Source organism: Lissotriton vulgaris, chromosome 10 (genome assembly GCF_964263255.1).
Source record: "Lissotriton vulgaris chromosome 10, aLisVul1.2, whole genome shotgun sequence".
Taxonomy (NCBI): domain Eukaryota; kingdom Metazoa; phylum Chordata; class Amphibia; order Caudata; family Salamandridae; genus Lissotriton; species Lissotriton vulgaris.
Window position 1 is genome coordinate 814,020,157 of NC_141698.1, and position 12,293 is coordinate 814,032,449.

The 12,293-nt window shown below is 48.1% G+C and overlaps 1 protein-coding gene across 1 annotated transcript in view; it reads right to left on the reverse strand.

The window, feature by feature from the left end:
- The window catches only part of ULK4 (unc-51 like kinase 4), a 1,855,260-nt gene that overhangs the window by 953,492 nt on the left and 889,475 nt on the right, over positions 1-12,293 (reverse strand). Inside the window, exon 31 of the mRNA XM_086941729.1 lies at positions 4,446-4,494. Within this exon, the coding sequence (XP_086797855.1) occupies positions 4,446-4,494 (49 nt within the window). The remainder of the gene's footprint in view (positions 1-4,445; positions 4,495-12,293) is intronic.

The window sequence follows — 12,293 nt, forward strand, 5'->3', positions numbered from 1 at the left end:
ACATGGGAATGTCATAGACTGGAAGCCTACTGGGTTGGAGTGGTGAGGATGCTCCTGGAAGTCACGGGGACCAGGTATGAGAGAATGGCAGGCTATTGCCTTCTCTGACTTCTACCACTTCACAAATCAGGGAGGAAGATGAGGTATAGGTTTGAGCTGTTAGGGTTTGGTATTGTACAAACACAATGGGGTGACCCTGTGTCCCTTAGAACTTATGTATGTATAAAGAAAGCTACAGATGGTTCTGTCGGGTAAGATAATTGCTTTAACATGCACAAGAACTTAATCATGAGGAAGCCATTTAAATACATTAAATTAATTTCCTTACAAATTGAAATTGGAACACAAAGCACAAACGATTTTGTCAGAAAGGTAAGTTCTTACTTTAACTCTATAGATCATATATTCTCATATGGCTGTCAAAGATTGAAAGACATAAGTGAAATGGAATGAAGTGACCAAGTGACATAAGTGAGTCAGTGCTATCTAAACATTAATGAAACAACAATACAAAAAGATATACAAGGGAGTAATAATGGGGCGTCCAGTAAACTGTCATATATGAAAGTGTAATAGAATACAGTGGTGAATAATATAATGGCATAGAAGTGTACAGTCCAGTTAGATCGAGTAGAGTGTATTTAAAATGTATTTTCCAACTTTAACATTTTACATATGCTGAAAAAATGAGTACAGAGTAGCACGTTAATTACTAAAACTTACTGCGTTCTTTAAAATAATGTGCTGGTGCCTGCAGAGTGCTACAAAAAATAGAGAAATGTGCAATAACAATGGTAACCATATAAAATAATTCTCTGGTACCCTGGTAGTACTGCGCAACTTCCTATTTATACAAAAAAAAAATAAAGAAATGTATCAATATTTTTCAAAACCTATCACCACTTTAGTAAAGCGTTAATAGGTATGGCAAAATGCCAGACCAATTACTTACCTATATCCGAATGCGTAAAGCCAAACACTCGAAAAGCCTACCTAAAAACAACATGCCTGCCTTGAACATTTGTAAAGGCAATCATTGGCCAATCAGCAAACAATTTGGCATCATTATGTACCGTGGTAGTACAGCAAAATAACTGATTTCACAAACTTTAAATACATTAAAGTTTGATTACAGTTACAATACTTACCTACACTACCCACAATAAGCATTTGTGCACCATAATATGTAATCCAGCCTTGTTTTCAAATAATCTGAATGAACGATTTTCCAATACACACATTGAAATGAATTAAGCAAATTGTATATATTTGGGCAAAAAAACATTTCCATCTTTGGACACACTTTAAACCTACGTTTGTTTTAATTTACACACCCCACTTGACACCAAGTCACTCCACTGTCTAACTGTTTAGTTCACACTACTCCACTGTACGAAATGCACTTTACAACACTACAATACACATCACTACATTCTACGCTAATCCACTGGATGCTACTACACTGTACTCGATCCAACTGGAATGTACACCTCTACGCCATTATATTATTCACCACTGTATTCTATTACACTTTCATATATGACAGTTTACAGGACGGCCCTAAACGTGTACTGCTCGCAAATGAACGTTATTGCACTGTACTCTACTCCAATTTACGAAATTCCACTACATGGTATTCCACTATGGACCACTTGAAGGTACACTACTGGAGTGTATGCTATTCCAGTCTCCGCTATTGCAGTCTACACCACTGCATGTACTGAAAAGCACTAAACGCCACTGCACTGTACCACAATCAAGTGTATGTCATTTCTCTTTACAAGAGTACATTCTGCCCCACTCCACTAAGTTATAGTCCACTGTATGTGACTACACTGTATGCTTCTATTATTGACCCAACTGAATTGTGAAGTACAACAGGGCCTGTGCACAAGTTTTCATTTTATTTACATGTTTTAAACTTGACATCTCTTTCTAAACGGCATTTTATTTTTTCATGCCTTTCAATTACATGTAAACTTACTTAGAAATGATTCTGCAGGCAGAACATTTCTTAGTAAGCATATTATTATGCAGTCTGTACATTCTATCCAAGCATGAGGAATACTGTACACTATGCCCATGTATTTAGTTGTCCTGTTGGTAACAGCTCTGAGTTTCAAGACAAACAATTCCATCGTAAATGCATCTTTGAAACCGATACCATTGGGAACATGCTTTTGTTGTCTAAACTGCCTCTGAGCCAAATTGGGGAGAGGAGTACTTCTGCTGAGAATATCCTGGAACGCAGCGCCTGAGGTGTAGCCTCGCTGATGCTAGCCTTCAACCTGCTGAAGTAGGTAGCCTGCTCTACACCTGATCGGCTTCCTGATAAATCATTCACAACTTTGGGGGGCTCGGTTGCCCAAAGACATCCGGCAGAGGATACTCCCAGTATACTCTTGAAACTGTAGGTAGGAAAAGGATAGGAGTATACAATTATAATCATAATCAAACTGTAATGTTATAATGATTGAAAAGTTTATCTTTTTCACCATTCTCGTTATGATGGTTACAATGCTTTGTGTAATCCTATCAATAATTGCAGCGCACGCTTTTTTTACACAAGAATACAATTGTTTCAATAAATGTTTGAAAAGCGAATTTATATCTTTCTAGTGTCAGCCTTGGGCATGTCTGAGTAACAACGAAAGGGTAGTTCTGTTTCCACAATTTCCATAGGGAATAAGAGTGGTCATGTTATGAGGTTGCAAATACTATCTGGTACCCTGTAAGGTTAGGGGTCGAGATAGCGCATTATGAGCTAGAGGAATTTAGGCCAACATACTCTGATGATATGTGTGGACTCAGTCACCATATTCAGATGGTTATGTTTTCTGTATACACAGTCCTAATTGATTTGTAGGAACTGTAGGACAGTTGGACTGCACTGTACTATAAGCAACTCCATTATATAGATCTCTACATCTAAATAGTTAACACCACTAAACACAACTTTATATCACTCTACATTACTAAATTCGATGGTACTTCACTCAGTATAACTATATTTTATACTACATCACAATACAATATTGTACTGTACTCTATTACACTCTACCCCACTGTAGTCTACAGTACAATGCTCAGCCTCAGTGCACTGTATGGCACTCCAATAAACGCCACTCCAGTTTATGCAATGTAACTTTAAAAGACTACACTGTACCACACTCCACTTTACCTTAGCCCACTGTGTACAAAACTCAACTTTACCCCACTCCACTCTATAGCACTATAGTATACCGTACTCCAGTGTAAGCTATTTCAGTTTAAACCACTCCAATGTACCCCATTCCACTGTACGCTACTCCACTGCAGGCTATTTTAATACATGATATTCCAATATAGGTCCCTAGAGTGTACAACACTTCTACAGTTCTCGTTATCTCTTAATTTTATGATTTATGCACCACGTACGCTTTTATTTCTATCTTATTTGTGCCAAACACACCTTAAACTACTCAAGCATAACACATTTATTCCTTACTTATCTTTTGAAATTAGCATTTACACACCACTTTCATATTACTATAAACCATAATTTTAACTCACATTTATACTTACACACCACCTATCAATCAATATCACTTGCGCACTTGCGTGCACAGTCTTGACACCTCACTACCACACAAGATTAACTATAACTTGCCCCTTCTCCATGAACTACCTATTAATTTAGATATTACCTAAGTTATAGCATGTGAAATTATTGCAGTAAATAAAAAACTTATGACCTCAGAAATGATATTATTAGCTATAACACATTGCATGGTACAGTGGCGAGTTATAGTTATTTATAGTAAATATGATTTTTTGAGTGCTCCTCGTTTTATTTTGCCTGCAATCTCTGGTCATCATTTATGGGTTTAACCAGCCGAAACTGGAAACTGATCATCCCTTGAAGTACAGTCAATAGGAACAGACTTATGACACGATTACCAAAACACTGATCTTATTCACCTTTACATAACAAAGAGTATTCCCTGTTTGAGTGACACATGAAAAATGAAAATGCAATATTTCAGTTATTAAAAACTGTCAGACTTTGAAATGAAAGGGAGAGGTCACAGTAAAAGAAGACCATCATGCATTAACATGAAAATGCAGAGATTCTGGTTTTCAAGGCCCAAACAAATGCTAAGACTGCATTGCTTCACTTTCAAGATTTTTGACTGGAAAACCTGTCAATGACAGCATCACGGTACTAGTAATTAGTTGTGCTTAACAATGCGACCAGCATAACATACATAGACATGAAAAATTATACATTTGAACATTGTCAAAAGACATGTGACAGTCAAAAATAAAAAACCTGGCACCGGCATATTTTTCCTTTGGGTGCCATCGTGAACACACTTTCCTCCTATAACAGCAGTGGCAAGCAGTTTGACAGTGAATGGCTTGATTTTCTTTTTTTATTCAAGAAAAAAACTAAATTGCCTTACCAAAATCACTTGAAAAAGGACTGGAACAAGTTGGCTTTCTTCAACAATCCTAAAAATATAAATATAAGTGTTATAGACAACTTTTTCCAATTTTCACTGAAATACTATTTATTTATGGAAAAAAATACAAGATGGGTAGGGAGATCAGCTTGGTGTTGATTTACCTGCAGAGGGGAAATCCTTTATTAACCGCATGCGCGCTAGCGGGTTTTCCCGCTGCGCGCTGAGAATTCGAAAATCGCGCGTTACGTGGCAAAGCCAGCTCGTCATGCGCGCAGCACAGGTAACGCCCATGACGAGCTGGCTTTGTCACCAGCATCGAAGGGGTTAACCTTATTTATTTTCAATGCCATTGTAGATACCTTCCATGGATCACAAAAGAGGGTAAGACCCTTGGAAGATAACTTTAGTAACTTATACACTAGTCTGTACAAAGGCACAGACTGGGGGCATATTTAACTGCAAGATGTGCAGTAAATTGGGAGAGGGTGCAAAGAAAGGGTTCCCATCATTAGTCAGATGTTTGACATTATTGAGGTCAGCCTCCCCAGTGTACCGCCACCACACCTGTTAGCAGTCCTTCAGGTAAGATAGGAGCCCATTGATCAAAACTGCAAGTCTACTCTGGGTATTGGCTAAAGATTCTGACCATCATCCCAGGAATCAGAGGGTGTACACAGCAGCAAGCCCAGAGGTTTGAGCACACCAAAGGTTACATTAGAAGTGCACATTACTCTTATTTTCTAGCTAACGTTCTGCTGATGATCTTCAGGAAGAGTAAATTGAGTGTGGATTACAGTCAATGTTTGAGTTCTAAAAGGCTTGCCTCAGGTTAGAGCTTATGTTTCCATATAAATTAAAAACTGCTGCATGTAGACAAGAAAGAACAGGTGCTCCTAACTTGACTTTCGAAAAAGGGTCTGGAGAAAATGGATAACTTTCTCCTCAAGTCTAACCTATCACCTGTACCTCTGTTACAGGACTTAGAATACTCTGCCTCTGTTGTCAAACGCCTTTATAAAATATTTAAAACTAGATCATATGTCTTAACAGATGGAATTTTGTACAAAGTTTACGTATCGATGACAAATTAGGTCCAGGGAACAACATCCACATTTGAAAATAGATATATTGTATATAAATTTAAAAAAAAACATTATTTCTTAAAAGAATGATCAGTTCCCAATTTCCTTACATGCACCTTTCCTAGGCACCTGGCTGGATCTAGGATGTGTTGCTACAGTAGTTGGAGAAAAGAGTTGCCGGACTATTGTTATGGCCTTACCACGGTACATAATACAGCATCAATGATGCCCATTCCATCCACTTTCCGACCCCCCACAGAGGCTGGGACACGGAGAAAGGAACACAATTAAACACCACCACTGATTAAACAATCATTTGCAATGCAATTGGTCTCGCCTTTGGGACCTTATATGTATTTAGCTATGCAGCACATTAGCCTGGGTGCTGAAACATCTACTGTTCTTTAACATGGAGGGAAAGTAAGCACCAAACTGTATGACACGCCAGATATGGGAACACATAATCACCAGTTGTTGCACGTTATTCCTGAGCACTCGCCCCTCCTTAGAGCTGCTCCCAGACCGCGCAGCCGATCTAAACGCTGCAGCGGACCTGACAACTAATTTGCCGCCAAATCGCAGGGAAGTGAGGCCACGCCCACCGCCCTTCTGTCCTCATAAAGATGTGCCTCCACCGGACGCGCAGCAGACGCGCGCTGCAGGCGCGCCGCCAGCGCGCCGAAGGCGCGCCAAAGGCAAGCCCGTCTGAGCCCGTCCGTGCCAGTACGAGCCCAGGGCCCAGCACCCCTACTCTTCATGTTGTAGCCCCCATAAATTACTCGTCAGATACTATTAGGAAACTAGTATCAAACACCCCCGAACTCTGTCTCCATTCAATTTCCCCAGAGGAGCAGCACAACGGATGTAAACATTGTGCATACAGACTCACCTTGCAGTCAACCTCCAAAGTACGGACAATCAAAATGGCCCTACTCAACTGTAGATCGCTCCCTAATTACAGTATCGAAATAAACGTACTAATTCAGAACTACGATCTTGAAGTACTGTTCCTCATGGAAACATGGATCAATCCCTCATCCGACCCAGATATAATCCAAGCCCTCCCTCCAGGCTATACGATCAAACACCTGGACAGACCACAAGGATAAGGAGGCGGACTTGCAGTAATCACTAAAGCCCATCTTACCTGTCAGCTTAAGGACAGTCCAATCCTCAACTGTGAAAATGTTCAATTTTCCCTACATCTCTCACCGGAAAATACTCTGTCGGGTATACTTATATACAGACCGCCGGGACCTCTCGAACAGTTCCCCAACTCACTGGTAGAGACTACTACTTCCCTAGCCTGTCTATCATCCAATTTTACAGTGCTGGGAGATCTCAACATCAACTTTGACGATCCAGGGAATAAAATAGCGGAAGACATCAAGGAAGATATTTCAGCAATCAGCCTTTCCCTGAAAAACCTCCTGCCCACTCACAAAAAGGGCCACCTTCTGGATCCCATCTTTTCAAACATCCAAGAACTTTCCACCTCCACTCCCCTTCCTATTCCCTGGACAGATCACCACATTATCTTTCTCAATATCCCTATTACCAGTCAAACCACCCCCAGCCTTCCACCTCAAGCGCCATCTCGCCCGTGGAACAAACTAAACACGGATGCTTGGACCCTCCAGCTCATAGCTTCCTCCCCTACTGTTGGACCCGGCCTCGTGGCGTGGTCCTCGTGGATCTCCACAACCCCAGTACTACGGGTGGAACTGATTCCCATCCAACCAGAACTGTACATGACATCCCTACATCGGACCTGAGACGATCTCCAGACCGCGGGCCTGCACCCGTGCACGTGACCAACAGACGCCATGTTTGGCCACCCCGGCTGGCCGGCCGACTTCTTCCCTTTCGGCAGCCCCTGGCCGCTGCTGACTACAGCTAGGCGTACGCGTCCGGCGTGCCCAGACCCGCCCGGGGGGTGAACGACTCCCCAAGCACCCGAAATCAAGACTTCCATCACACCTCCGGCCCCCTTCCGAGGAACCTACGTCTGAAGATCGTACCACTGACACACTACCTGAACCCACACGCAGCAAACGCACGAGAAAGAAAGAGCAATAATGACGTCCACAGAATCTGGTGTGAAGGCGGCATTCAATAAAGACCTCTTGGAAGACTACACCCATAGAGAGCTAAAGCAGTTCTGCAGAGAACTGAGTATCCTGAGTACCGGACTAAGTACTAAGGAAGATTTCCAGAAAGCGCTAACCGCTTGGGTAGAGTCCGGAGCACCCCTCCCCCCGACCGAAGACAACGAGGGAGGGAGGCCACAGACCGAACCCAGTACACCGGCCGGTGAGAGAATCCAGCAACCGACCCGGAGCCCAGCAACCGGGAGAGATCGGTCATCGGAAGAGATGGCCGACCGAGAATGTGACCGAAGCCATGAACTAGAACTGGCGCGTCTCAAATTGGAGGGCCAACTCAAACTTGCAGAGAAGAAGTTGGCAGTTGAGCAGTTGCGGCTCCAGGGAGAGCTAGAGGAGAAGAAGCTCCAGAGGGAGCATGAAGGCCGGAAACTCCAGCTCGAGCACGAGCGCAGCCTCAAAGTACTAGAGTTGAAAGCCAGAGCAGAAGCAACCGGATCACCGGGACTCGGAGAGCAGGTGGTCCCCAAAGAAACGAAGGTGCACATCCCCAAAGACGTCGTGAAGGAGTTTTACAAAGGGGACGACATCCAGCAGTGGTTCAAGGCCTACGAGGTTGCCATGTCCGCCAACCGGGTCCCCGAGAAGGACTGGGGGGCCGGCCTGTGGAGCCGCTTCCTCAGCGAGGGAAGAGACACCCTGCTGGACCTACCGACCGCACACATGAACGCCTACCCCCACATGAAAGACGCTCTCCTATTCCGCTACAGCCTAACGCCGGAAATGTATCCCCAGCGGTTTAGGGAGTGCAAGAAGATTCCTGGCACCACATGGGTGGACTATGTGAACTACTACACCCGGGCCCTAGATGGGTGGATCAAGGGCAGCAATGTGACCATCTTCGAAGGCCTAGTCGACCTAGTCGGTTACGAGCACCTGTCCGCCAATTGCTTTGTGGAACTAAGACAGCATCTCCTGGACAGCAAGCTCGCCAATCCACGGAAACTGGCTGTTGAAGCCGATCGCTGGGTGGCCACCTGAGTCCAGAAGGGGCCCGGGGGAGACCCCCCACGGAACGACCAAGGATCTTCCCGCCAGCGAGGTGGGGGAGGTCGAGGCAAACAGCAAGGATCCCAGTCAGGGCCCCAGCGTAGCCCCCCCAGAAACCAGGCCCCACGGTCTCCTCCCGCGACGAGAGCCGCCCCGAGCGCAGGACCCCCGGGGCTCCGCCCTAGCTCCACATGCTACAAGTGTCGGCAACCCGGGAACTATGCCGGTGATCCCCGATGTCCCATGGCCCAGAAATCCACTCCCACTGGCCCCTCCACCAGACAGATATCCTCAGTGGCCCTAGAAGAGGAAGAAATAGAAGAACAGGGGGAGTGGGAGCCCGTAGCCATGGTCTTAGCCTCCCTGGGGAATAGCAAGATGATCCCAGGAGATTACCTGCCCGACAACACAGAAAAGTATCGCCAGACAGTTAAGGTTAACGGGCGCAGCATAGGAGCCCTTAGGGACACAGGAGCCAGCATCACGTCTGTTAGATACACGCTAGTCCCCGAGTCCATGATCATCCCCCACACCTCCTGTAGAGTGATAGCCGCTGACAATTCCGTCCGCACCTGCAGGATAGCACAAGTCCCGTTTGAGTGGGAGGGAGTCTCGGGCGATCTACGGGTAGCGGTCCGCACGGACATGCCTGTAGACTGCCTCCTGGGAAATGACCTAGAGAATTCACAGTGGAAAGAGGTAGAAAGAAGGACCCATCTAGAGCTGTTGGGTCTGCCCCAATGGGCCTGTGTGAGCACCCGAGCCATGACCACCAGAATGTCCAACACCGGGAACGAAGAGTCCGAGTTCCCCAGTGCAGCCCCTGATGTCCCCGAGGGAAGCGAGCACCCCACGGTCCTCGACCAGCCCTACACCGAAGGAAGCGAATCCGACGAAGGTCCCCTCGGACCCGCCGTCGAACCGGTCCCCACCCTAACAGATATTCCCGAGTTGGCCCAGTGGCGCCAAGAAGGGGGACCGTCCCGAGAGGAGTTTGCCAAGAGCAGACCTCCTGCCCTGCCCTTGAGGGGCTCCGGCAACAGGCCGCAGCCCAGGCCCCTGGAGACCAGTTCGGCTCCCATTACCTTTACTGGGAAAACGGCCTACTTTACAGTGAACAGAAGACCGCCGAACTAGGGTCAGCCCGCGTGCTGGTGGTACCCCTACGTTTCCGCGGCCTCCTCCTCAACCTGGCCCACGATGTGCCCCTGGCGGGACACTTGGGCCAAGATAAAACCTTCCATCGGTTAGTGACCCATTTCTACTGGCCCCACATGCGGTCCGATGTGGAACACCACTGTAAGTCCTGCCCCACGTGTCAGGCTAGCGGCAAAAGCGGAGGCAAACGCAAGGCTCCCCTCCAGCCCTTTCCAGTTGTCAGTACCCCCTTTGAGAGGGTGGGGATCGGCATTGTCAGACCTCTGGACCCCCGGACCTCCTTAGGTCACCGGTTCATTTTGGTTCTAGTCGATCACGCCACCCGATACCCAGAAGCGATCCCCCTCCGGACCGTGATGGCCCCGGTCGTGGGCCGGGCCCTCATGGGGATCTTCTCCCGGGTGGGATTCCCGCGGGAAGTGGTGAGCGACCGAGGCACAAACTTAATTTCCCGGTACATGAAGTCCCTTTGGCAACAGTGTGGGGTGTTGTACAGGTTCACCACCCCATACCATCCCCAGGGTAACGGCCTGGTTGAGCGGTTCAACCGCACCCTGAAAGGGATGATCATGGGTCTCGAGGAGCCCTTGCGACGCAAGTGGGACGTCCTCCTACCCTGCCTCCTGTTCGCATACCGAAAGGTTCCCCAGAAATCCTTGGGGTTCAGCCCTTTCGAGCTGCTCTATGGGCACCCCGTCCGGGGTCCCCTCAGCCTGGTCAAGGAAGGCTGGGAGACAGCCCCCCCGAGCACACCCCCCGATGTGTTCTCCTACGTCCTGGCCCTCCGGAACCAGACGCGGAAGTTTCACAAGCTGGCCGAGGCCAACCTGGAGGCCAGCCAAGAGGAGATGAAACGCTGGTACGACCAGAATGCCACTCTGGTCGAGTTTCAACCAGGCCAACAGGTTTGGGTCATGTCCCCAGTGGAACCTTGTGCCCTGCAGGACAAGTGGACTGGACCCTTTAAGGTGATCGAGCGCAAGACCAGGTCACCTACCTCGTTGATACGAAATCAGCCAGAAATGCCCTGAAAGTCTTACACGTGAACCGGCTCAAACCCCACTTTGAGCGTTCTGAGTTGGGATTACTCCTTGCCACCGACAACGGAGAGGAAGAGGAAACGGACCCTCTACCAGATCTCCTGTGTGCAAAGGATCAAGATGGCTCCGTAGAGGGAGTGAGTCTCTCCTCCTCCCTCACCCCCTTGCAGCGTGAAGAATGTCGCCAGTTGTTGGGACAATTCTCAGACCTCTTCTCCCTCACCCCCGGCGTCACCAGTTGGTGCGTCCACAACGTGGACACCGGGGACAGCCCTCCGGTACGACACAGAGCCTACCGAGTCCCTGACCGAGTTCGAGCCTGCATCAAGGCCGAAGTCGACAAAATGTTGGACCTAGGAGTGGTAGAAGCCTCCGACAGCTCATGGACTAGCCCCGTGGTCCTGGTTCCGAAGGCGGCCGCCCCCGGCACCGTTCCTGAGCTGAGGTTCTGCGTAGACTACCGCGGACTCAACGCAGTCAGCCGAACCGACGCACACCCCATCCCCCGAGCCGACGAACTCATTGACCGCCTAGGGTCAGCTCAGTACCTTCGATCTCACCAGTGGCTACTGGCAGATCGGCCTCACGGAGAGGGCCCAAGAAAGGTCTGCTTTCTACACTCCGGATGGCCACTTACACTTCAGAGTGATGCCCTACGGCATGAAAAACGCCCCCGCCACCTTCCAGCGACTGGTCAACCAGGTCCTGGCTGGGTTGGAAAGTTTCAGCGCAGCGTATCTTGACGACATTGCGGTGTTCAGTGCCCACTGGCCCGAGCACCTGCACCACCTCTGGGAGGTGTTAGACGCCCTGCGCCGCGCCGGGCTCACCATTAAAGCTAGCAAGTGCCAAATAGGACAGAGCTCCGTGGTATACCTCGGGCACCAGGTCTGCAGCGGCCTCGTAGCCCCCCTCCAACGCAAGATAGTTGCTATCAATGCCTGGGAGACCCCCACGACCCAGACCGAGGTGCGGGCCTTCCTAGGGCTCACAGGATACTACCGTAGATTCATCAAGGGTTACGGGAGTATTGTAGGCCCCCTCACAGAGTTGATAGCCAAGGCCAACCCCAAGAAGGTTAGTTGGACCCCCGCCTGCCAGAAGGCATTCGAGGAATTGAAACAGGCCATGTGCACCGCTCCAGTACTACAGGCCCCTGACTACTCCAGAGAGTTCGTGGTCCAGACCGACGCCTCCGAACATGGCATCGGAGCCGTGCTCTCCCAGGTGGACGACCAGGGGATTGATCATCCAGTAGCCTTTATCAGCCGGAGGCTACTACCCCGGGAGCAGAGATGGAGCACCATCGAGCGAGAGGCCTTCGCAGTAGTCTGGGCCTTGAAGAAGCTGAGGCCCTACCTGTTCGGTACCCACTTCCTGGTCCAGACCGATCACCGTCCTCTCCGGTGG